Source organism: Cololabis saira, chromosome 13, assembly GCF_033807715.1.
Source record: "Cololabis saira isolate AMF1-May2022 chromosome 13, fColSai1.1, whole genome shotgun sequence".
Classification (NCBI taxonomy): Eukaryota; Metazoa; Chordata; class Actinopteri; order Beloniformes; family Belonidae; genus Cololabis; species Cololabis saira.
The window spans coordinates 17,139,932-17,166,006 of NC_084599.1; the positions used below are offsets into that span (position 1 = coordinate 17,139,932).

Consider the following 26,075-nt stretch of genomic DNA (forward strand, 5'->3'; position numbering starts at 1 on the left):
CTTTCTCTACTCCTGTGTGACGATCACTGTTGTCGTTGTAGATGTTTCATGCCTATCCCCAAATGCCTTTTGCTCCTGGGCAAGGGAACTTCAGATACCCTGTATCTCAAGATGGGACAAAGTAAGTTCTTGTTGTTTTTTTTTTATTTAATTTTTAAATGAACAATTATACTTAATTTGAAGCAAAATTGTATTTATTTTTCTGTTGTTTTTTTTTTCATTACTGCACAAACAACCTAGAGTCTTCCTTAGTAACTAACAAAATTGTTAGCATTTAAATTGTGTTAGTTATAATGCATAGTGTCTATATGTTGCTCAATGACAACCTTAAGAGGTCGTGTTACAGAAAAGCACATTGTATATTGGCATTAATGCATCTCAAGTTTAAAATGCATGTCACTGCCTCAATATGTTAATGGTTTTGTTCCTGGGTGCTGAACTTTTCTCTCCTCTGTTGGCTGCTCAGGAATACTCGTTCGGGACGACCCCAGCAGCCCCCGCCTCAGGCTTGGCTTCTAGACCCAGACCGACCCTCCATTATCAGTGCAACTGAACTCAAGGAATTGGACATTTTGGATACTGATGGTGATGAGGGCTGGGCAGGTCAGTAACTTTTTTTTTTTTTTATGAATTGCATTTAACTGAGCTTAAATGACTGTTTTGTTTATACGTGTGTCATGCCCTGGTGCATTTCAGGAGCTCAGATGGAGGTGGACTATACGGAGAAACTTAACTTCAGTGATGATGAGGAGAACCATGGTAAAGAAAAAGGAGAAAACTGGTGAGCATCTGACTCTTTTCCTCAGGTGGTCCAACTTCCATGTACCATTTGTACACTGCAGTTAATTCGTTTTTACAATTGTATTTGCCTTTACCTCTGTTTTATGTGCCACTTTCATTGTTAATGCTAGCTGTTTTAAAACCCATCCTTTTGCAATTAACTTTGGTGTCTACAAGATTAACCTAAGATATGTTGTCGGCTGTTAAACATTTTTTTTCCTCATTACAAAATTGTCATTTGTGCACAATGCACACTGAGAATCACCACATAGTGACCTAACGTTTACGATAGAAATTTCCAATTACTAAATGGAACCATTACAAACCAAATGGCTATGGGTTGCTGCATTTTAGTTTTAAACTCCAGTAGTAATGTCTTCAAATTGTGTAGATTTATTTAAAAAAAAGATTTAGATTGTTCCCAGTGTAGGACAAAATGTAAGACATATATTGCAAACAAAGCACAAATGGCAACTAATTATGACTGCACTGCTCAATAGCGGTTAGTTGCTTTGGGTAAGTGACGGAGGGGGGAAGACGCATTATTTATTATTGCTTTACCCAATAATCCCCCCTTTATTTTCTTTCAGGGAATGGATGAGTAAAGTGGACCGCATGAGAGCTCGTACATCAGATAATCAAGAGGGCAGGAAAGAGGGACCTGAGGGGGCCAGTAAAACCTCATGGGCAGACAGTGCGGATCCCAGAGCACCATCACCTGGTAGTATGGGGCAATACAACAAATCTGCTCAACAGGACTACCAGGTACACCTTTTTTTTAAATAATAGAGAATTATCTTTAGGTGTGCTCTATATTAATAGCAAATTACTTACTTTATCTATATTATTTTCCAGACTGGCAGTCGTCCTGTTGGCAGCAATGTGCCACGTGGAAATAAACCACAGGCTGCAGTAGCACCTGGTACTGATGAGGACTCTGATGCCTGGCGACAAAAGCGGAAAAAGCCATCAGAAGTTTCTGAAGCTGTAGAGCGTGCAAGACGGAGAAGAGAAGAGGAGGAACGGCGGATGGAAGAGCAACGGCTTGCTGCTTGTGCTGAAAAACTTAAACGTCTCAATGAAAAACATCGGCAGGCAACTGAGGTCAAACCTGCCTCTGCCCAGGTCGCTAATCACGAAGCAGGACCTGCCAAGGAAGAAGCCCCATCAGCTCCTGCTCCTGCGTCTAGTCCTCCACCGTCAATTCCAGTTTCACAGTCGCAGGCTCCAGTCATCCAAGCACCTCTTCCTGAGAGGGACGACGGCGATAGGGAAAGGGTGGAGAGAGAAGGAGAGAGAGTAGAACCAAGTGCTGAAGATGAGCCTCAATTGCCCCGTCAGCCCAGCCCCCCAGCTCAGAGACCTGCAGCTCCAGAGCAGCCGAGTGAAGGAGAGACCTCTCTGGCTGAGGTTGCTCCTCTGGTGGAGGAGAACCAGGCTGATAGGACAACGCCAGTACCCACTCGTGACTATTTTAATGTAGAGGAAAACAGAGGTAGGAAAATGCTCTGTACTTTTCAAAGTTGGGAGCTAAATTATTACCATTGTTTGTCATTGATGCCAATAAGTTCTTTTTGTTTTTTTTTTTCCCCCAGTAGTGGATGAGCCCCATCTGTCCCTGCCAAACATGGAAACTCCTCCAGGTGGGGAGGAAGTGTCCAATGCACCTCCACAACTGGAAGGAGAAACTGCTGCTGCCATGCGTCCATCTCTCATCTCAGGCTATTCCAAACAGTTTCAAAAGTCTTTGCCACCTCGTTTCCTCAGACAGCAGGTAAAAACGTCCATAAGACTTGGATTTTGCAATCTAATTAATCTAATTGGTCCTTGGTTGTAGTGCTAATACTGTGAAGTTTGCACATGCCTGGTGATTGTCAAAAACAAGGTGCTCCCTGTTTTGTAGTGTATTCATCTTTTGATAAATTGTAAATATTGGTCTTAAATGTTGTTACTTTATTGGCCTGATAGGAGCAGATGAAGCAGCAGCAGTGGCAGCAGCAGCAGCAGCAACAGCAGCAAAGTGGAGGTTCAGTGTCTCCCTCCGTTGGGGGCAGCGTTCCCCCGGCCCAGCAGCAGCAACATCGCTCCATGTACCAGCCCATGGGCCCCCACCACCAGCACCTGGCCTCCATGGGCTTCGACCCTCGCTGGCTCATGATGCAGTCCTACATGGACCCTCGCATGATGTCAGGCCGCCCTCCTATGGACATCCCTGCAAACATTCACCCCGGTAAGTAGATGAGGGAGGGAAACATTAGTAGTTTGTGAATAAGATTGTGATTTATGTAAACAGTTACTTGTTGAGTGTCTAAATTTCTGTTTTTAACCTTTTCAGGGAGAATGCCTTCAAAGCAGATTGTGCGCAGAGATCCAGGTGACAACTCCAGCTCTAGCTCCGATTCATTTGACCACTTGACACGACCAATTCGTGACCATGGCCTGACCTCAGACTCGCGGATGGTATGGGGGTCAGATCCATACCCACAATCAGAGCCCTTGCCTTCTGTTACTCCTCCCAAAGGACGGGATGAGAACAAGGAGCAACGGTAAAGGGAACATATTCAGACCTAACAATATGAGTAATTGATGATGATCAATGATTTTCGTAATATACTTTGCATTGTTTCTTTTTCAGACTGGACTGTGGCTTGGATCTGGACCGGGGTCTTCCAGCTATCTATGCTCAGGACCACAGTGCTTTGGACTCTCGTAAGAATAACTTCTTCCGGGACCCTTCAGAGTCCCTGTCGCCATTTACACAGGGCTCGGAGGATGTTTCAGGACCCCTCGATCGGGTCCCTGTAAGCTCAACCTTTAATCCGGAGGAGTCGGGCCTGGTAAGTGGGGAGGAGGTGGAAGCTCTCGGTCAAGCCATGCTTCAGAGAAGTCTGTCACAGGGTTCCAGCCACTCCCTTAAGCTGGATGAGCCCAGGTTTGATGGGTTATCCCTGGCAACGAAATCACTTGAGCTAAAGGACACCGGAGAACTGGGCGACGATAAGCCCCAGAATGAACTCTACTCCCAGACTGCTGTAACTAGTAACAGGGCTACTCCTCCTGTGGACGGGTTACACAAACAAGAGAAGCTGCCTCTGCCGGCTCCCAGTAAGCAGAAAGCAGAGCTGCGTTGGGGTGGGAGATCAGGGGTTGGACGCAGAGAAGGACCAGGAGGAGAGAGACCGGTTCGCAGGTCAGGGCCAATAAAAAAGCCTGTCCTGAGGGACATGAAAGAAGAGAGGGAGCAAAGAGAAGAGCGGGAGAAGCGTCACGAGAGAGGGGAGAGAGTGGAGAGAGGGGAGAAAGGGGACCGACCCAAAAAGGATCAGTCAGCCAAAGTTACTTCCATAGCTGCAGCTGTGACTGAAGGCTCTAGACCTCAGGGCGAGAGTAAGAGGGAAATTACAGAGGCCGAGGAAGCACCAGCTGCTCAAAGAGCCAGAGACTCTCAGCCCTCCTCGGGGGTTCCCACCTCTTCATCCCAGGAGGAGAAGGCAGACAAATTGACCAGTAATGACAAGCATCCAGAACCAAAATTGCCCTCTCGGAAAGAGTCCAATCTCCCTCCCCGTGTTTACAGACGAGAGGAGAGGGAGAGAGAACGGGATAGGGATCGGGATAGGGATCGGGATCGGGATAGGGATCGGGATAGGGAGAAGGAAATGGACAAGGACAGAGAGCGAGAGTGGCCGGCTGAATCAAATTTCAAAGGACGCGGTCGAGGGGAGTATTATTCCAGAGGACGGAGCTACAGAGGAACGTACAGTGGCCGAGCGCGGGGGAGTCGCGGCCGAAGCCGGGCGGAGTATCCTTACAGAGAACCCAGATTACGTTCTGACTTACCCTCCGGCGCTGCCGCCTTCCGCAACAGGGAAGAAAGTGAGACGCGCAGTGAGAGTTCAGACTTTGAAGTCATACCAAAACGTAGACGACGCCGCGGCTCAGACACCGACTCTGAAAGTGAAGGCGGGAGGGAGTCGGCCAGTGATACCGGCCCCTCCGACCGTGAGCCCAGCACCAAACCTAGCCGTCCACTAAGAAGAGAACTTCCCGGCGAGGCCCGCTCCGTGTCCCATAAGCCTGGCTTTGGACCCCCACACATGGGGGAAAAGGTCGGGTTAAGATGTGACGATGAAGGCCGGCCCAAGCCAGGGTTTCTTCCTAAAGGAGAGCCTTCTCGCCGAGGCAGAGGGGGGTTATACAGTAGAAGAGGTGGCACACGGGAACGTGGAGGACCTCGCTCTGTCCCTCTCAGAAGACCCGGAGCTAGAGACTCGTCCTCTCAGTGGCCCTCTAAACCGATGGAGACATTCAGGCCCGAGGACGCCGAGTCCATAAGATATGACAATCCTGCCCTTGATAGACGCCCCCCTAAATCAGACAGTAAAAAGTTTGGAGAGGGGGCTCCTCAGAGTAGCAGAGAGAGGCCTCGTCGATCCAGACCAGCAAGGCCCCCGAGGCAGGATAAACCCCCTCGCTTCAGACGCTTGAAAGAGCGCGAAGCTGCAGTGTATGCTGGGGGAGAGACTGGAACAAGTCCCTCTGTGTCTTCACCTTCTGTGCCTGCTGCAAGTGTACCTAGTTCAACATCTGCCCCAGTTTCCATTTCCCCGACCATGTCCAGAGCTCCAGGAACTCCCCTAACCGCGTCTGCAGACGCGGCACCTACATCTGACCAAGCCTCTCCTTTAGACGCATCCTTCCATGACACGAGTAGTCCTACTATCACTGCAGTGGGTACCAAGTCCCCGGACCTGTCCAACCAGAACTCTTCAGATCAAGCCAACGAAGAATGGGAAACGGCTTCAGAGAGCAGCGATTTCAACGAAAGGAGAGAGCGGGAGGAGAGGAAAGGGGCCCTGGAGGCTGCTAACGAAGCAGCAACGGCCTCTGCCCCGGCACCCGCCCCCCCTCAGGGCACTTTGACCCTCAATAAAACTCCAACCGAAGGAGGGGTTACTCCACGACGGGAGGGATCACAAGTAGCCAAAAGGAGTTTCTCGAGTCAGAGGCCTGCAGAGAGACAGAACCGTCGAGGCAACACCGGCGCCAAACCAGGCCGCAGCTACGCTGGAGGCAAGGGAGAGAGGAGAGGAGGACCCAAAACTGGTCGCAAGGGGTGAGTTTGAAAACAATTAAGCTTTTGTATGTTGTAGCTCTTGAGTACATTAACAATTACAAACAAGTGGACTCAATGAGCAGCGTGCATTATAACATAGCATACAATAAGTCATTTGTGTTATTTTCTAAATATTACAAACATGATTTAAAAACCTCATTTGGGTTTATAACTCCCTGAGGTTATAAAGAATTGTTTCTAATATGCAAATAAGAGGCTTTGTTAGCTCCTTTTTCAATCATGAATTTCTAGCTGTTTGAATGTTTTTGTAGTTTTTATGTTTAGGGAGTGGATTAAACCCACTCCACCCCAATCTTTTGCATGGTAGGCCCCATTTAAGAGATGTCAATGGCTTTAGGTTACTGGAGTGTTCTTCAATCATGGTCCTTAAGGCCCACAGCCCTGACGGTTAAGATTTTGACATCTGACACAAATGAGTGGGTCTTTGATGGATGTGTAGATCTTGATGACAAGCTGATGGTGATCAGTCATTTCAGTCAGGTGTGTAGGAGCAGTCATTTCCAAGAAACGGGATTGAAGAATGCTGAGCTACTGTAAAAACATAATTTGTGGTCAATTGTCTCTGAAGTAAACTATTGTATGACAGAGTACACAGTACGTATCCTCGAGAGACCATAGGTGAACATTAGAGGATTGAGGGATAAATTGGACCTTTGACTGGTTGCTGCTGTCGTTGTCACTTTGAATCACTTGGTGGTTTTCTTTTGTTTTTGTTATTTTTTTTTTATATATATATATATATATATATATATATATATATATATACCAAATAAAAAAAAAAAAATTAATGAGCAGTTTGGCATTTCTATGCACTGTAATCATATGGTATCAGAATTGTACATCTTTTTGTTTTATAATTTCTAAAGGTAAACATAGAAATGCATTATCACGCATGTTGCTTCAAGACTTCATCCCCTTTTTGTATTTGTAGCATTTCCGTTGTAGATGTGCAAATGGCATGCGACTTTTTATTTTTTGTTCTTCCAGAATTCCTTGCAAGTCTCATCTGTTGGTCTCATTAATGTTTTCTTATTCCTCTTCTCTTTTTTTCCTTCTCTGAATGACAGCACTGCCATCCAGGGCTCTGAGACCTCAGCTCCAGCAGCTGGAGGAACGGGTCAGAGGTCTGCAAAAGAGCAACTTTCCCGTCGCAAAGATGAGGCCAAACAGGCCACTAAGAAGCCCAAGGAAAACGCCCTTTCTCAGTTTGACCTCAACAATTATGCCAGTCAGTCCACATTCATATGTTTTGCATTTTTTTCCAATAGATGAGTTTGAAACATCATGCTTTTAGGGAATAATTGTTCTACAACAGAATGCAACTTCTCATTACTGTAGGTGTTGTGATAATCGACGATCACCCCGAGGTTACCACAGAAGATCCTCAGTCCAGTGCCAACGACGATGGCTTTACAGAAGTTGTTTCCCGCAAGCAACAAAAACGCCTGCAGGATGAGGAGAAACGGAAAAAGGAAGAACAGACTCCCCAGGTAGTGTCGCATTAAAAGAAACCAACAACAATGATTGATAGAAGTCCAGATATTTATGTTGATGCTTTTCACAGAACTGGAGTAAAAAGGGCTCTGGCGAGAAGGGCAGAGGAAGTGGAGGAAAGTTGCCACCAAGATTTGCCAAAAAGCAATCGTCACAGCAGCAGCATCCTCAACAGCAGCAGCAGCAGCAGCAACATCCTCCTCAGCAGCCGCATCCTCCTCCACAACAACAGCAGCAGCAACAACAACAACAACAACAACAACAGCAGCCGCCACCACAACAGGCCCCACAGCCTCAGCCTCCTGTAGCCGCTGTGCCCACTTCCCAACCGCATCCCCACCTTAATCCCTCCCAGCCTACTGCCTCTCCTACTCTGGAAGGAGCGGTGGCTCCCCTGCCATCCATTCTCCCGTCTACTGCAGACTTCACCTCAAAGAGCCTTCCCCCTGGACCAACACCGACACACAGCACTCTGGGTACCGAACTATGGGAGAACAAGGTAGCAGGCTCCACTGTCCTTCCTGATGTCAAGAAGCGTAAGTGGTTTTTCAAGTCTGCTCCAATTTTACAAGGTAGAAATTAATTTGTTGGCAAATTGTCTAAAACACATTTGTTTATTGCAGTTGGTCCCATTAGCCCTCCACAACCACCTTCTGTGAGCGCTTGGAACAAACCTCTAACCTCCTTCACTGGCACCGTCCCCTCTGAGGTAGGGCCGATAAACCTTGTTGTGCATTCTGACTATTTGGATCCTTTGACCCGCTTGATTAACATGAAAAATATTTGTTTTAGGGTGTGAAGCCAGGAGCTGAGGGCAATGTTGAATTGGGAATAGACAGTATTCAGTTTGGAGCACCATCATCTGCAGGCAGTACTGATAGTGATGGAGGTCCCGCACTATTAGAGACTGGACCTGAAAACAAACTACCTGCTCCCAAAGAACAGAGACAGAAACAGCCTCGAGCTGGTCCCATCAAAACACAAAAGGTAGGTACACTGTTCAACAAATGGTTTCTTATACTACTGAACAGTACTGATTAGGGGTGTAACGATACACTAATCTTACGGTACGATATTGAGATAACGATAACGATACGATATTATAGCAGTTTTTTAACAACCTTGAATGAGGAACATATGACTGGAAAAAATGGTCACAAAATACAAAACAATGCTGTGCGTTTGCCCTATTGTTAAGTTTGTAATGCTTTATGACTGTTTAAGTTTAAAAGAGAAAGCCAGGCCATTCATTGAACTAAACAACACAAACTGAACACAAACTGAACTAAAATTAAATGTCAGGTTTGCATTATGCATCTTCAGTTTCATACAAGTAAAAATATTTTGCCCCAAACTGAATAGTTTCTCATGTATGATTTGACTTTTTTCTTTTCCAGAAATGTATTTACTTTTATTTATTCATTTATTTTAGTTGTTAAACTATGAAAAGTCCCAAACTCAAAATGCAACATGACTGTTATTCAGCTTATGACAGAGTTAAGAGCTTCAGCCACATGCTCCAGCCTGAGACCGTAAGGTGAACCCCGTTATCGTTTCATCCGGCTCCCACCTTTGGGGACGACACAATCTTTACATCATAAAAAGGATTGATTCATGCTCACCTTAAGTAAAAGTTCAGAGCTCAAAACCCAGCAAGAGTACTAGTTTCTTCTGAGCGTAGTAAGATTTTGGTCCGCGGGTCGAGCGCGGTCATCACGTGATCTCGCTGCACCAATAGGATGCGCGTTACTAGTCAACACAATATATTCATATTAATAACCCAATATCGCGCTACAGTTTGTCACCTCCACGACACGTATCGTGATGTTTTTGTATCGCAAAATTTCGTAGCACGATGTATTGTTACACCCCTAGTACTGATGGGTATGACGTATGGTGTCAACACTTTATTTCTTCACTTCAGCTCTCTGAGGTGGAACCAGTGGAAACAAAGGAGTACAAGCCCGGCCCTATTGGCAAAGAGCGCTCTCTGAAGAACCGCAAAGCCAAAGATGTGCGAGGTGCAGAGGGTGAAGGAATAGAGGCAGGAGTACCTGGAGGAGGCGTCAGCAGAGCGACGGACTCAAGTCCTCCAACCAGTGACGCCACAGTACCAGAACTGGGAGGAGACATAGAGGGCATGATCACAGTCCCCTCAGCAGAGTTCACTAGTAACTCTAAGGTATTGTACTTCTGTGCAATTATTCTTTTCAAATCATACTTGACACCCTGGTCTTTTATTGGACATGGATATGGAGAATTTAAAATATTAACTTGGTTGTATACAACATTTCTGGACCCTAAAATCGTTGTTTTCCTCTCAGGAGTCTGTGACTGACTACACCACTCCCTCATCCTCTCTGGCTGACAGCGTTCCAACGGGAGGGAACAAGATGGAAGAGAGTTTAGTGGCCAATGTGAGTAGACTACCTGACAAAGGCACAAAACCTCATCGGTTATTGTAATTTGGATTATTTTTTTACATTTTTTTCTGCTTTCTGTCCAAGGTGGCACTGCCCCACTCTCTGCCTCTTTCTCGCCGAGAGACCCTGCAGCAGAGCTCCAGCCTCAGCACAGTATCTCCTGCTACTGTTGACCTAACACTAAAGGTGAACGGTTGTGCTGAACCACTTAAAATATTAAGAACTCCCCCTCCAAAAAACAAACCAAACTTAGGTTACCAAGCATTGATTTTTCTTTATCTCTTCAGATGGAGTCTGCTCGTAAAGCTTGGGAGAACTCTCCAAGTCTAGAGAAGAACGCTCCAGTCACGTCCTCTTCTTCCCCCATCACCTCTGGTGCACCGTCGTACTCCTTCTCCTCCGCCTCCATGCCCCAGATCCCCGTGGCCTCTGTAACCCCCAGCACCTCGCTACCGGGTAACTTGACTCGCTTTACATTCATTAATAATAAATGAAGTAAGATTTTGTTTGCTACCGTTTTCCTCCCACTGTATGGGGAGAGATGTGGGTTTTATTTCTGCTCCTCTCTACCCAGCAGGTTCTGGTACCTACACCACGTCATCCCTCAGCACCAAGACCACATCAGCCTCGGATCCACCAAATATCTGCAAGGTGAAGCCACAGCAGCTACAGGGTGGAAACCTGTCATCCTCCGCCAGTAGCAGTAGCAACAGCAACTTCTCTCAGCTCAGCTGTGTGCCTCCCCTCCTTCCCCAGCAGCAGCAGACGCCACAGGTGTACGTCTCCCAGTCTGCAGCAGGTGAGAACGAGACACAGCCCATTTATTTGAATGAAAATGCTTATGCAGGAACGCCGCACAATTCATACAATACTTGAACAGTTGGTGCCATTAATAATTATTAGCATTACACAAAATGTTTTTAGGTTCTGCAGCTCAGATTCCAGCGTTCTACATGGACACGAGCCACCTCTTCAGCGCCCCACACCCTCGACTGGCTCCTCCTTCCCTGGCACAGCAGCAAGGCTTCCAACCCGGCCTCTCACAGGTTAGAAAACGCTTTTCAGCATGGTTAAGTCCTAGATATTTGGGCATCGATTAGGGCTGCACGATTCTGGACAAAATGAGAATCACGATTTTTTTGCTTAGAATTGAGATCACGATTCTCTCACGATTTTTTTTCCAATATAAAATTTATTGCACTTATTACTTTAACTTTGCAACAGCTGAACAAAAATATAATAACAATAAACATCTCTTGTCTTCTTTACACAAACCTTTGAATAATTTAAACAATAATAACAATTTTGAACAATATTTGTTCCTCCCTGAGTTGAACACCCTTTCAGAAAGGGGACTTGTAACAGATCCTGTAGTTCTGAGGCAACAGATTATTCCTCTGGCTGCTTTTTGCTGTAATAGCTGACATTGAACATAAAAACAATAAACATCTCTCTTGTCTTTAAATAATTTTAACAATAACAATTTTAACTATTTATGTGCAATATGTGTCAGGTGATGAGAAAGGTAGATGTTTCTCCAAATGTAATCCACAATCATTAACAAAATATAACAAACATGACAACATGATAGTTGACCATGACAGGACTACAACAACCTAGAACATAGGCCTAGTCCTTTTTTATGCAGCCATCTTTAAAAAAAAAAAAAAAAAAAACTTTTTTTTTTTTTTTTTTTTTTTTTTAAATCGTCGTCATTTGGAAAGGAGATCGCGTTCAAGCATGAATCGAGATCGCGATTTTTTTTTTTAACGATTAATCGTGCAGCCCTAGCATCGATGCACCAACGGATCTCAAAAACAAAATGAGAGCAGGAAAGAGAATTACAACTGAATTGCTAATTATAGCAAACATTGCTTTATTTTGCACATTTCCAATATCTGAGGTGCACCCGGTGGAAATCTCTGACGCTAAATGTAAATTGAGGGGAAAAAAAGGAAACATTTTAAGAGCTCTTACCTGTTGGAGGTCAAACCATCTTTGTGCTCAACCTAACAGCCAACAGCAGTGCAACAGATTCCCATTCCCATCTACGCTCCACTGCAAGGTCAGCCTCAGCATCAACACACACACCAGGCTCAGCTAGGACTTGGTACTGGTCCACCGGTCTCTCAACCACAGGACCTGTTCAGCTCCTCACTTCAGCCTTATAGGTAAGGCACAAACCTCCTAGCCGTTCACGTTTTTGCTCCAAACGCAGCTGAAACACTGAAGTAGCAGTGGGCTTATTTTTGAGGTAGTGGTGTTGATGTCAACCTCTGGATCCTCCCTCAGGTCTCAGCAGGCTTTCATGCAGAGCAGCTTGTCCCAGCCTTCAATGATGCTGTCAGGCCCGTCCCTGCACAGCTACGCTGGCGTGCAAGCCCAGGATTTGGGCAAGCCTCAGTCCAGTCTGGCCTATCAGCAGCAATCCTCCACTCAACACATTCCCATCCTGTTTGAGCCGCAGCTCAACCAGCCGTCAGGCATGGGAGGCTCTCAGATCATTGACACGCACCTGCTGCAGGTAAGCACAGTACTGGCACAAAACATTGTCACTTCTTAAAGTCAAATGACCTTTTATCATACTTAGAAGTAGTGTTGTCCCGATCGATAGGGCGACCGATCGATTGGTTTACATGTTTGAATTGTGAAATGTTATATATGTTCATGTTGCTTTAAACTGCTGCTATTCATTTCATGCCATTCAGAATGTTGCACTAAGGTTAAGCCAAAAAGTATTTTAATTGTGTTCGTGAGTTTGACTGGATGTTATTCAACTACCTATTTTGAAGTTAAATTTATTTTTGCACTATTCTGCACTTTTTGTTTTAGTTTACAATTTCATGTTTTTACATTTTGTGGCACCAGTGCTGATAAGCTTTGGTGAAGTATATGTCCATGTTGTTCTCCAATGGACAATAAAAAAAATAATTTAGTTTTAGTCCTTTTTTTTTTTTTTTTTTTTTTTTTATAAATTCATTGCCAAAATCTATCTGATCGGGAATAAGTATTGGAAATGTATCAGGAGCCAAAAAAGTGATCGGATCGGGAAAAATCGGGATCGGCAGATACTCAAGTGATCGGATCGGGAGTTAAAAAAATCCTGATCGGGACAACCCTACTTAGAAGTATGAGATATTTTGTTTGTCCATATTTTATCTGACACGTTTGTGTTTTTTGTTCAGGCTCGACAGGGGATGAATCAGCATTCAAACATGTACTCAGGGCAGGTACAGCAACACGGTCAGAGTAGCTACTACAGCAACACTCAGTCGCCCAGTTCTGCGATGCAACAGGTAACGTGGGCATTAAAAAAAATGTCAAGTCTATTCACTTAGATTATTTTTTTACAAAGGTCAAGAGTTTTCTGTGAAATGAAGAGTTGTCATAATGTGATTGTAGGTCACCGTCCCTCTACCTGGTGGCCAGTTGTCTCTATCAAACTTTGGCTCAGGTGGCGGTCAGCCCCTTCTGGCTCTACCTCCCACTCCCCCCCAAGCCCAGCCCCCCAGCATCAACCGACAACCTCCAGTTTCGCAGCCGTACCGAAACATCATGGGCCCTAATCACAATATGATGCAGCCCCCGACCAGTAAGGTACGGTGGCCAGCTGTAAGTGTTTGACTCTGAACAAACTTGTAGGTTATGATTCTGCAGACAGTAACACGTGTATGTGTGACTTGCTACAGATGGACATGGATCTGAAACTCTTTGGCGGTGGGATGGATGTGAAACCTGGTACCCCCCCTGTCGGTGCCAGGAGTACGACACCCACCTCCGGCCCTTACAGGTAAAAGTGTCAGTGCACATCTGTGCCATGCCTGTGCCATAGCAACACGGTGCTTTGTCTTCTCAAATATGCATTACAGACTAAACTTACTTACTTACTAGTACATTTAGACCAAATAATCCTGAAGGATGTCCGGGTGATTTTTGGGACTATAGACGTATATCATTCCTTGAATGATAATCGGTCAATCTTTATAGTAGAGAGCTGTGTTCTTCTTAAAGACCCCTTCAAGTCTTATTTTGCTGCAAAAAGAGGCAATGAGCCAATGTGACTAACATAGATGTTTTGAACCATAAAATAGTAAATAGCCAAAAAAAAAAAAGTTTGTTGGGCTAAAGCTCCAAAAGAATAATGGCAAGATGGTAATACACAACCTGTATTTATCTCGCTCTCTTGCTGTCATTTGCTCATTTTTATTTGTACAGTTTGTTTTTTTTATCATTAGATAATTATATTTATCTCTTTGACCAAGTAATGAAAATTTCCCTTTTTTTTAAAAAAAAAATCCTGGACTTTTTAAAGGGAAAATTAAGTAAATCACTTCATCTTCTACATGAAGTGCATGATTTAACTTAGTTACATCATCCGCCACCATGGACTTTCTCTGCTATGCTGACGACATTCAACTCTACATCACCACCAAAACCATCACTCCAACTATTCTCTCCACCTTCACCAACTGCCTCACAGACATAAAAACCTGGATGAACCACAACTTCCTCAAATTCAACAGCAATAAGACTGAAATTATAATATTTGGCCCAAAATCCACCCTGCCCACCTCCCAGAACTTCTCACATGGCATCGATGGTCATTTTGTTACTCCCTCCCCCCTGGTCAGAAACCTTGGCATCTACACGGACACTGCAGTCTCCTTCAAGTCACACATAAACCACGTCACCAAAATATCCTCCTCCCACCTCCGGAACACAGCACGCCTTCGACCCGCTCTCTCCTTCTCAGCAGCTGAAACCCTAATTCATGGCTTCATCACCTCCAGACTCGACAACAATAGCATCTTGTATGGTCTTCCCTCCACTGTTCTTCAAAAAACTGCAATATGTTGCAAACTCCAGTGCTCTTCATCTTGTCCTGCAAAACGTCAAAAACGATGAAAAAGAAAATCTCAATGTAGAATAAAATTCTTTTAATCCTTAGTCTTTGACAAATGATTGTGATTGCCGCCACTGCTGTTGAGAAACATGCCAGATGATGAAGGCAAAGGATGATCATTCAAATGATTTTTCAGACGTAAAGCCCTTATGCAAACTAGATCTTAATGCATTTAGATTGACTGACTGATAACATCACATCCAGCCCTGCCAGACATTGAAATTTGTAAAAAAGAGTTTCCTTTACACTTTTGCAAATAAGTGAATTATGGACTTGCCTGAAAAATCACCCATATTTGGGAGGTTTTTTTTCCCAAATTAGTGTAGTTTCCTTTAAAGGATTTCTTTTTCGACATTTGGTTTTGTGCAAATCTAAGGGTCATGGAAACTCACTAGTGTGTTAATTTAGTTTTGCGATTGATTTGCATTTGTTTGGATGTTTTGTCAATTTTTAGTTTTGAAATGCATGTGGTTCTCACTGGTTCCCCGTCCCCTCCTGCAGGGCCAGTTCCACCTCTCCCAGCAGCCAGTCCAGTAAGATGAACAGCATGCTCTACCAGAAGCAGTTCCAGCAGAGCTCTGCTGGAATCAGAATGGCGCAGCATTTCCCCGGCCAGTTCAACCCGCAGGTCATACACAATACGATGACATACAAAAAGTCTCTTTATTGGTCATTTGATTCGCTGATCATTAACATTTATATTCCATGTTTGAGTGAGTTGATTTATTTTTTTTCCTCGTTCAGATTCTGTCTCAGCCCAACATCGTCTCTCCCCTGGTTCGTCCTCCTCATGCCAATTCCTTTGCTCCTGGCATCCAGCGTTCTGCCATGGGTCCTCCGATGTCACCCAATGTTGGCGGTGGTCTGATGCCTCACCCCCGGCCTCAGCATCCCCAGCACAGTCAGCACCCTCCCCGAGGGCCGCCCGGCCCCTCTCTCACACCCAGAGGAACCCAGGCAATGAAGGCCGAGCAGGACTTAAAAGTATGCTTCTTAATCTTCCATTTGCTTTGTCTCTGCATATTTCTGAAATAATTCAGATGATAGATGACTGATGACGGGTTTGGTCTATTCTTTGTCTCAAGGCGAAGCAGCGAGCCGAGGTGCTCCAGTCCACCCACAAGTTCTTCTCAGAGCAGCAGCAGCAACAGCAGCAGATGAAGGCTCCTCAAGTCAATAAAAGCTCTCGGCTGGATCAAGGAGGAAAACCCTCGCTTGACCCATCGGCCCCAAACTACCAGGGAGGAGGAGACCGGTCAGATACTGACAAGCCCCCTGTATCCGCGGCCAAGCCCATTCGGACTGGCCCCATAAAGCCACAGGCCATCAAACCAGAAGAGGGCAAGTAAAGCGCCTGTGTCCCTCAAAATGAATGGCTAGAAAAAGGAAGAGAGAACCTACCCTCATTCACTCAGCCGCAACCTCATATCACCCCTGGAGGACAGTGTGGGGGAGGAGGATGGATTGGGTAGAGATCCAGATGGAAGTGGCTACGGACAGTAGGCACGGTTGTTTAAAGCGTAATTCTCTTCCTTTTTTTTCTTCCCCTGACCTGTTTCACTGCAGGTGGGGTTATTCAAGTTGGATCTTTTCATCATACGTAGATGCTGATAAAATTGCCACACAAGTTGCTGCATAGAAATCTTGACCGAGGAGGGTTGGAGAGAAAATCTTTGCTGCTGAGTTTGCCTTTTTTTTCTTTTTTTTTTTTTTTTAAAGAAATTGCTCATTACAGTTCATTTTTAAAGTTTTCTCGCCATATGGCGTTACACATTATAGGAGTATTTTGTTTTTGTTAACTAAACAATAAATCATATTTGTTTTTCTAAGGAGATGCAATTTAGTGAAGCACAGTTTCTTTTTTTCTTTTTTTTTTTTTTCTTTTTTTGTCTCCCTTCATAACTAATCCAGAGATTTGTGCACCTTGACACGCTCAACGGTTAATCCATGTACTGCGCGGAGACGTGAAATCAGAAATCCTGTAATTTTCTTCTTGTTTTACCAGAATGGAAATGTGAAAATTGCAGCATTTGATTGACTTTAAAGGTTGATTTATTGATTTTTGTCTGCCTGTGAGCCTGTGCTCATGCCTTCTGCTCTCATCTCCTTGCCTGAGAATTACAAGTGTGTTGGGGTGTGTGTGTGTCAGATGTGTGTTCAATGACACAAGTGGTGGGGGAGCAGCTTTTAGCTTAACCCTCCTGTATATTTAGCCAAAGGTTAAAGCAGCACAGATGACATCACAGCCTCCTAGGATTGCTGTTGCCATGGCAGCAGAGTTTTGAGTTGACTTTAAGGATTGCATGGATGATGTAGGATCACTACTTGTAGTTGCTCCAGTACGGGAGCCACTACCAAACACCCTTGTTTCACACAGCTTTCACACTTATTCTGTCTCACCGATACACGTATAAACACACGTTACTGTATGAAGCATCCAGACCCCGCTGCTATTGACTGATTTCAGTGCCCTTAGCGTTTAGCAGGATAGGGCTCTTTAGAGGAAAATATGCAGTGAATTGATTGTTGAAACATTAGAACACGTGGAGTGTGTACGTCAACCTTCACAGCGAGTGAACTGGACAGCGAACCAAGAAAAAACTAAAGGAGAAGTCCGAAGTACTGAAGCGTTTGGGGGAGAGGACGTTTGCGGTTTTGTTTTACTGATAAAAGCAATCAATGCTGTTTTCTGTCACTGCCTCACCTCCGTTGGCCGTTCTACCCACAGTGCTCTCATCTTGGGTTTGTGATGAGGATCCTTCAGAAATGTACAGTAGCATGCACCCTGAGGTGGTGAGGGCTTTACCTCACATCTGTCCTAGCTGGGAGGAAGAGTCCTTCATGAGGAGGATGAAGGAGGGAGGGAGGGTAATGACCTGTTTTTGTTTTGTTTTTTTTTTTGTTTCTTTTGTTGTACTTGTACAGGGGTTTCATCGCTGTATTAAAATATGTACGGTCTTATTTACATTCTTGGTTTGGTTACAGAAACTAATAAAAAAAAATAATATACTGTTGAGAGCTTGGTTGCTTTTTTACACCCTAGTTTTACTTTCGTCAGGTGACCACTAGGTGGCACTAGAGGACCAAAAGGAAACTAACGACATGCATGAGAAAAACTTTAATATGATCAAAGTTAAGTGGTTCAGCGACGATGACATGTTAAGCTGTAGTTGTAAATGTGAAATCTCCACCCAATTCATGCCTCCCACATTTATCCTCAAAGGTGCAGGCAAATAAAACCAAGACCTTTTTAAATCCGTCCCACACCCTGGGGCGTCGGTAGGGGGCACCAAGGTGCTTAAAGTGCTCCAACATCACCCTTCCCACATGTAGTCCTTCAGAAACGGCTTGGGATTTTAAAGTAGAAAAATATCAAGAATTTTGCTCATTTATATTAAAAATGGCAACAAAGGCACTTTATCAAACCCAGCCGGTCCATATGAGCCAACAGAGTTTGGAGATTATCGTGCACATTCTGAATTTATCTAAAATGTAGGTTTACTGGAAGGACTTGAATATTTTTAGTACCAAATTTAGACATTTCAGAAATATGTTCCCAATATTTAGGCCAAAACTCATCTGTACTAGATTTTCAGTATTTTGTCATCTGAATGTATCAATAGTTTTGATCCCAAAAGGATATCTCCTGTATTCTGCTTAGAAAAGCAAGGATGCAGACAACTCTGACCTGTGTCAGATGGTAAATAACCACAGACGATGATCAACTCAGGATGAAGTTTATTTCATGTTGATTTGGACATTATGTTGTTATGCCAACTACACTGTGCAAATACATGCAATGTTTGATACATGCCATGTGAGAGATCAGTTTATTGAAAAGATATGGACTGATGAAGCACTGCAGGAGTTTGGGTCGTAAATGGTTTGAACTGCTCATCCCTTTGCAGCGGAAAGCCTGAACAGTGTTTCATCTTTCAGTCTTCATAAGTACATGAACAACAATTCATACATCTGGATTAAAGGCAGTACAAAAATAATTCCTCTACAAATATGATTGTGGACCAAGCCATAGCGCCCAAGAAGGGAAAGAAAAAAAAATCTATTTATATGCAGACCTGCTTTGACTGTAGTTCCTCAAACGTCTTCAATTCCCTTTGGAGTTTTGGTATTGGGGTATTTATGCTCTCCTACGAGAAGACACTGCTGGTGTAGGCTAACTACTGTTGCCGCGCTTGTTTTGCTCTAAATATGTGAGTCTCTGAAGCAGGAGCAGGTGAGCAAATGTCACTTTGAAAGCCGCCCGGGCTGGCTTCAGTTGGGCTGCTGGCGGCCCAGCCTGAAGTCATAGGACACCATGTGGAAGTTGTCCCACGCAAACAGCTTCCTCTGGGCCAAGCTGTAGTCAATCATGCTGTTGTAGCCGTACTTGTTCTTGAAGGGGATGGACACGGCCTTCCCCTGGCTGGTTTCCGTGTCGTACATGTAGTTGATGGTGGTGCTTTTAGCCGCGTAGCTGGCCACCGTGTACAGTTTCCCGCATATGATGAAGGAGTTGGCCACGGATACCTTCCTGATGTTGGTCTCCCAGCTCTTCTTCACCTCCAGAGTGTGTGGATCCAGCTGTGAAATCACAATAGCTCCTTGGGCCTTGTTGGTGGAGTAGACGGCCCACAGCCCGTTCTCGTCCACCGACAGGTCGATGTCCGTGTAGCCGCCCCAGGAGTAGGGATACTGGCCGTGGAAGCCGGCGTGAGGGAGCTCCCGCCGGGCTGCGATGTACTCGGAGGTCAGGTCGTAGCGGATCAGAGAGCGGCTGAGCCTCCTCTGGTAATACAGGGAACCTCGGTAGAGAGTGGCCCCGGTGCTCTCCACGGGGTCCGGAAGCAGCAAGACCTGCCACAGCAAAATATCAGGCAATAACTAGGTTTGTAGTAAGATTTGTAGTTGAGCCAACATTATCCATGTGACACTTACTTTGGATGGAAAGCCTTTAGAGAGCTGCTCCATGTCATCATACCCGACCAGCTGCCGGACCTCGGTGCCAACTGTATCGATGCGCCAGAACATGTTGGTCCCGTATGGAGAAACGGGCTCAGGGTCCTGCATCCACACACCGTATTTACCGGCAATGCTGTCGGCCTTTCTGTGAGTAATCGGCTCGCCCACCGAGACCAGCTCCCCGCATCCTGCAAGGGTGGAGTGAAGACACGTGGCGGCATTTCAGAGACATTCAGTTACCATCAGTACAAAAATACTCAGCAGGGAAAACACATCTTGTTGCATCTTGTTGGAAGTTGGCAAGTGGGATGTTACACTCAAGAATGTGAACTTTGGTATCTTCATGGTCAATCCCAGACTCCATGAAGATGGGTTCAGGTTACTGGTACTGAAATGGAACCAGGTCTCACTGGTCACCACAAAGGGTCTAGGATTGGCCCAAACCTGGCCGCCGTTTATGGACCAGAAGATGTCTGAGGGTGCTGACCGCTAACTGAAAAAGGTGAAGCAGTGATCCTCCCATCGTTATTAAAGGGGACCTATTATGAAAAACACGTTTTTTCTTGCTTTAACATATATAAAGTGGTCTCCCCTCAACCTGCCAACTCAGAGAAGGAGGAAAGCAACCAAATTCTGCAGTGTCTGTACAGCCGCCCGGATGATCCATCCAGTGTGATGTGGATCTACGAGCCGTTCAGATTCTGCTAACGACGGGAGCTATTTACATCGGTTGGCCTCTGATGCGTGAAACCACGCCCACAACTAACTCCGCCGGCCGGAGCTTCCGCCATTTTTTCGTAGCGGTGTATCGCGTCATTCAGGCAGCCAATCAGCACAGAGCCTCATTATCATAGCCCCGCCCACTCAGAATCCTGCATAGATAATGAGGTTAGAGACTGGGATGATAAAGACATGGCTCAGAGGCTGAATTTCTAATTTATTTAGCAAAAACAATCAAAAGCTTGTTTTTAAGACATTCAAGGGTTGTTTAAAATAGGTATTAGATGCCATAATAGGTCCCTTTTAAACGGCCTCGTGTGTTCTGTCCTTATTGAACATGGAGGTTGGTGAGAAGGAGCTGCATGCATGTACATGGTTCACACATGACGAAGGGGAATGTGATCTGATGGTGACATCACTCTCCTCCATGGTGGAGACAGACAGCAGCTCACCCGCCACCAGAGCAGCAACAGCTGGACAACAACTCATCCTGGGCAGGAACCGTTTGCTTATCTGACTGAGAAAAATGATAAGGGCTGGCTGTATATTTACCGCTTCCTAAAATACTCCCCCACTCTCAGGTTCAGGATGTAGCACCACATTTAGGTTTAGATAGGAATATGTCTTATAAATACACCACCAGCAGAACTGTAACTTGAGTGATTGAATGACATTTGGGGTTGACTGAACTTTTGTTGTCGCCTTCTTCTAAACAATCCCACCTGCTGGTCGTGCTGCGGCGCCGCGGGGGGTAGGACGAGGCTTCGGGAAACCCGTCCACAGACAGTTTAACAGCTATGATGAATGGCATCCTCTCCCCGCTGCACTCATAAGACAAACATGACACTCAGAGCAGCCGTCGCACCTTCACGTCGGCACGGCCGCGGTATTCTCACCCCAAATGCTTCAGTATTAATAGCAGTATTTGCTTTGAGGCTGTCAGCATGGGGGTGGGCGAGTGGCATGTTCTGGAGGTCACAGGGATGGAGGGGGTTTGGAGGGAATCCGTTGGAGGTATGAGTTACGAAGACTGGTCACCAAACTGGTTTCTAGTTCAAGTTCATCTTCTTCATACACACACTTGTAGAATTTTGTGCCCCAATGTATGCCTGATAAATCAGTGTTGCAGGACAAGACAAAAATTACAGTGGCAGCGGTGGATGTATGGAATAAATTAGATATAGATTTGAAATTATGTAAAACTTTATTTAAAACTTTATTTAAAAAAACATTAAAAAGAAGGATGATTTCCTTATATTAAATGAATGAGTGGCTTGATGTTGATTTGGGTATTTATTTAATTGGTGATTTGCTTTGATTTTTTAAGGATGAAGGTAACATGTAGAATGCACCTTTATTTTAAAAATCTTTTTTTATTTTTTGAGGAATGTTTGTTATCCCTACAGAGGCAATTTGTTTTACGGGCAGTCTTTCTCTTACTTTTTGCTTTTATTTCATTAATTTAATTAATCTTTTTGAGGGTAGGCAAATAATAAGCTTTGCTTCAGCCTACCCCTTTTTCGGTCTAGATGTTATTTGTTTATTTGTATACTGGAAACTTTTTTATTATGTTTTCTTTGAACAATTGAACGTTTTCTTGTTGTCAGTTTTATTCTTGGTTTTTAATTTATTTTTTTTGTGTCATGACCGAAAATAAACTAAACTAAACTATGTAAAATGCAACAAATACCTGATACCTGCTCTCGAATTTCCAGAGCACAGACGCACATCAGAAAAATGTGTGGTTTGCAGTGAAAGAGATGTTCACGGTAAGGATGCTGACCTGAGTTGTCCTCGGTGGTGTCAGGAGCAGGTACCTCGGTCACTTCAGCCTTCAGCTCCTGGAAGCCCGGGGAGCCGTACTGCCACGTTGAATCTGGGCAGAAATCAGAGGTGGGGTAAGCTCAAGTCCTTACAACAGGAAAAAGCTCTGTATTAGAAACTTTCCTCACCTCCCAGGCTGCTGCTGTCCCCCTGCCTGTTGGGCCTCGTCATCAGATGAGACATCTGACCGGACCCTAAACACACACACACACACACGGCAGTTTAGTGGTTTAGTCTGCTGCATGCTTTGCAGGTTTGAGCAATAGTTTGGAGAGAGTCTGTGTGCCCAAACGTGTCCATGGTACCACTGACAGCAGGGAATGCAGGCGCTGGGATCAAAGACCCCTAAATGGTTTCCAAGCTGCTCTGGAGTCACACAGTTGGCAGATTGATTGACCATGAAACACACAACACACTCAACACACTTCATCCCAACCCAGCATCCAGCCCTTCGTCCGTTCCCTCAGGCAGATCTGTCAGATATCAATCTTCTGTTATCTGTTTTTTCTAACTTCCTCCGGTTGACCTCACCAGCCTCATAAAAATGATTTTATTAGAAGTAAACCATTTCAAACATTGTCTGATAAACTACGTGCTTCTTGGTCTGGCGAAGTCTGAAGATATAAACATGGCGATGAGACTCAAACAAGCTGGAGAAGTATGTTTTCATGGAAACTGATGCGAGGAGTGGGATTGTGCATCTGTTTCCATGAGTGACAGCTCTGTTTTGCGTATGTGAGATCACTCATGCCTGCTGCAGTCTTGGACATACAATGTTGAGCAGTTTCAGGAAGGTAATGAGACTTAATGATGCAGAGAGCATCTGGAAACTGATGTTGTGTCTCAGCGTTGGTAGAGAGGAGCGTGAGACTGGTAATAGGGCCAACTATGAACAGCAGGAATGTAAACCATCAGTAGCTTAAGGGCTCGGCAAACAAAATATGCAGATTCCGGATCACCCAAACAGCCGCAGACAAACAACCACATCTTGCTTTGTGCCATTAATGCCCTCACATGTCCCCAAGCTCCTTTGCTTGGGATAAAACGCTGATCGCTCTCCCACATGGGGCCGTGTGGCCCAGCTGCCACCTGTTTTGCGTCTGGAAATTTCTTTTCCCTGCACGGCCGTGATGTGAGAGCGCCGTGATTAACAGTTTTAGTTGCTCTGTTTTTTCCATGTGGGCCACAGGGACCGAAAGATATCACACACATTATTTACGACTGAAGTCCCTGCAGGAAGCACTTTCAGAAAACTAAAAGAAATGCTCCAAATGCCGTGTTGAAACATGTCAGGACCTCACAATTTACACTTGTTTTACTTCTACTCGCAGCGCAGGTCAGGTCTCCCTGAGGGAAGAACGATGCATCTGCATTATACACCCTGCTGGTTTGTGTTGACACTCGTGTAAAGTTTACGAGAATGTCCGGCATAAAGTAATAGTATACGCCACGGAAACATAAACTCATATATTTTAAGTGGTAAGCACTCCAAAAGGCTATAACAACTCCATGGGTTGTAGGGGCTAAGCATCCTCATGTCCAAGTGTCACTCTTACATGCAGTCTCGCCAAAATGCTTTGAAAAAATGATTTATGTCGTCTGTCTTTTGGTCATGCATGTCTTCCTCTAATATCTTCCTGTCGGCCTGAGGGGAGGCCTCTCAGTCCTCCGTCCACAGGTGAAACCAGGAGGAGCTCAGCAGATAAACTAGAGTGTACACAGTATATAAGCCTCCCGAAGCGGAGGGAATACAGATGTCTCACAGGAACTGCCAATCAAAGATTTATAGGGGCTGGAAGGAAATGATGCTAAGAGCCAGGAGGGTAAACTAAGAAAAGAATGAGGGACCAGGTGGAGACGGTGGGCTAAATGAGGAATTCAGACACACAGAATCCCAAAGTTTAACCATGCCGTCTGTAAGATAACCCCAAATGTCTATCTTCTGGAAGCATCAGTGGCCCACCCTCACCACTTAAAAGCCGGGTACAGAACGTGCATCACATTACACCCCCCTCCAACCCTCATTGAAGGCTATTTAAACCCTTTTCTCGCCATGCTGGAGGGGGGAAACCCCAGCCGTGTAGGTGGCAGGAGCAGCCCATAGATTTTAAACTGATCCTCGCTGGCCCGCCTCCCTGAAATCTGCAGGACAGGAAGCGACGCAGAAGGAGGGGAACCTGAGCCGAGGGTCATCGCAGACTAAAAAAGGCAACCAAAACATTACGGGGCAAAAACAATCACACAAACAAACACACACAAAGAAGCATGCATGACTGAAACAGAACAAAAATGACTCAATGAATAAGTGATTGATGACTCTCTGGTCTTTGAAATGATTTGCTTTGGCTGTTGAGGGATTATGACATGTGAGCACAAACATAGGATCTGTGATATGCATGATGCTCCATACGTTGAACATATTTATGTATCATCACCTCTCAGTATCAATTAACTTGCTATCATTACATGAAATTGCTGAACATATATGATTTTCTTAGGATACTCTCTAGTAGGCAGTTTTGAGAATTGAGGGTGAAGAAATCCAAATATTTTTCAATAATGCGTTAATAACTTAAATAAGAAATCCAGTAGTTCTCTATTTTAAAAGGATATTGAGCTTTTTAAAAGTTTGCTGCAGCTGTCAGAGTGGGTGGTGTCTCTCCTACCAGCAGCGGGTCTCATCAGGTCCTTCTCTTGAAAACGGGGGATAACTTGTGGGATCACTGGGGTCTGGGCAGGACACGGTTTGTTCCTCAGCCTTTCTGTCTCCGTCCTCATCTCCTCCATCCGGCGCTGAAGCCCCTCCAGCTCCCTCTCCAGGCGCTGCTTCTCCCCCCGCAGGAGGCTCCTCTCTCCCAGGGCCTGGTTCAGCTCCTCCTGCAGCTGGGACGGAGCCTTGGCCCCGGCCCCCTGCTGACCCCCCGAGGGCTGAGCCTGCCCTCCGCTCAGCCGGGACACCTGCACCTCCAGCAGGCTGAGTCTGGCCTTCAGGCCGTCCAGCTCCGGACCCCCGACCTGGGGGCAGCTGGCCTCGGTGGGGCTGGGCACGGTGAAGGAGTAGTGGCATCGCCCGCTTCTGTCGTTCCCCCTCCACACAGAGGCTCGGTCCTGGGCATCACCTCGCAGCAGAAGTCCACAAACACTCAGGAACAGAAGGAGGAACATGGCTGAGACTGTCCTTCTGCTCAGGTAACTTTGAAACCTTTCTTCCCTCTACCTCGTCTCACGTTGTATATTTATATATATATATATATATATATGCAGACTGATCCTTTAAGACTCGATGAATTCCCAGAGTGAAGGTTTTCAACCTCTTCTCTCAGGTATCTCTTCTTCTCCTGCTGCTGCCAGTGGTTCCTCACTTCTCCCCCGCCTTCTTCTCTCCTCTGTAAAAACAGGTCTGCAGCACTGAGCTCTCCCTCGGCAACTCTCAGATATTTATACAATCTGGAAGGGACGCGAGGAGGGCAGCTGAAAAACAGAGGAGAGGTGAAAGGGAGGGAGGACTGGAGGGAATGTTTGTAGGGAGAGCGAAAAGAGAGGGAGAGGAAAAGAAAAGTGAACAGAGAGACAAAAGAGGGACAAAAACATCACATTCTCACATATTTTTGAGTTTGATGTCCTTCTGCAAGGCTGTCTTTTATTTCTTTTTTGGCATTTACTGTCCTATGCAAAGATTGATGTCAGCCAATTTCTTTTACATTATATATATATAATATATATGATATATATATATGTATAATATATATATGTTTATGTACTAATTGCTCGGGGGTCATGTTCTGTGTCTCTGGAAAGCGCCTAGAGACAACTTCTGTAGACGCTATATAAATAA

At 45.2% G+C, this 26,075-nt stretch overlaps 2 protein-coding genes across 10 annotated transcripts in view; one reads left to right on the forward strand and one right to left on the reverse strand.

Annotated features, from left to right (window-relative positions):
- The window catches only part of prrc2c (proline-rich coiled-coil 2C), a 36,243-nt gene extending 18,497 nt beyond the window's left edge, over window positions 1-17,746 (forward strand). The window contains exons 7-34 of one of the 9 annotated variants that reach the window (XM_061738047.1): window positions 42-121; window positions 458-603; window positions 697-781; window positions 1,371-1,545; window positions 1,636-2,275; window positions 2,376-2,554; window positions 2,749-3,010; window positions 3,116-3,326; window positions 3,416-5,896; window positions 6,985-7,145; window positions 7,256-7,407; window positions 7,482-7,947; window positions 8,035-8,120; window positions 8,204-8,398; window positions 9,336-9,593; window positions 9,736-9,828; window positions 9,919-10,020; window positions 10,122-10,290; window positions 10,409-10,633; window positions 10,738-10,880; window positions 11,851-12,005; window positions 12,127-12,358; window positions 13,020-13,130; window positions 13,237-13,431; window positions 13,524-13,624; window positions 15,239-15,365; window positions 15,482-15,721; window positions 15,823-17,746. In XM_061738047.1, the coding sequence (XP_061594031.1) occupies window positions 42-121; window positions 458-603; window positions 697-781; window positions 1,371-1,545; window positions 1,636-2,275; window positions 2,376-2,554; window positions 2,749-3,010; window positions 3,116-3,326; window positions 3,416-5,896; window positions 6,985-7,145; window positions 7,256-7,407; window positions 7,482-7,947; window positions 8,035-8,120; window positions 8,204-8,398; window positions 9,336-9,593; window positions 9,736-9,828; window positions 9,919-10,020; window positions 10,122-10,290; window positions 10,409-10,633; window positions 10,738-10,880; window positions 11,851-12,005; window positions 12,127-12,358; window positions 13,020-13,130; window positions 13,237-13,431; window positions 13,524-13,624; window positions 15,239-15,365; window positions 15,482-15,721; window positions 15,823-16,086 (7,734 nt within the window). In that variant the 3' untranslated portion in view covers window positions 16,087-17,746. The remainder of the gene's footprint in view (window positions 1-41; window positions 122-457; window positions 604-696; window positions 782-1,370; window positions 1,546-1,635; window positions 2,276-2,375; window positions 2,555-2,748; window positions 3,011-3,115; window positions 3,327-3,415; window positions 5,897-6,984; window positions 7,146-7,255; window positions 7,408-7,481; window positions 7,948-8,034; window positions 8,121-8,203; window positions 8,399-9,335; window positions 9,594-9,735; window positions 9,829-9,918; window positions 10,021-10,121; window positions 10,291-10,408; window positions 10,634-10,737; window positions 10,881-11,850; window positions 12,006-12,126; window positions 12,359-13,019; window positions 13,131-13,236; window positions 13,432-13,523; window positions 13,625-15,238; window positions 15,366-15,481; window positions 15,722-15,822) is intronic. The other 8 variants (XM_061738052.1, XM_061738049.1, XM_061738053.1 and 5 more) reach the window with 8 other exon arrangements.
- A 712-nt stretch (window positions 17,747-18,458) lies between these two features.
- On the reverse strand, window positions 18,459-25,648 carry myoc (myocilin). Its single transcript, XM_061738057.1, has 5 exons — window positions 24,907-25,648; window positions 22,369-22,434; window positions 22,200-22,292; window positions 19,673-19,884; window positions 18,459-19,591 (listed from the first exon to the last, which is right to left on the reverse strand). The coding sequence occupies exons 1-5, from the start codon at window positions 25,403-25,405 to the stop codon at window positions 19,010-19,012; spliced, it is 1,452 nt and encodes a 483-aa protein (XP_061594041.1). The 5' UTR covers window positions 25,406-25,648; the 3' UTR covers window positions 18,459-19,009.
- Between the last annotated feature and the right edge of the window lie 427 nt (window positions 25,649-26,075).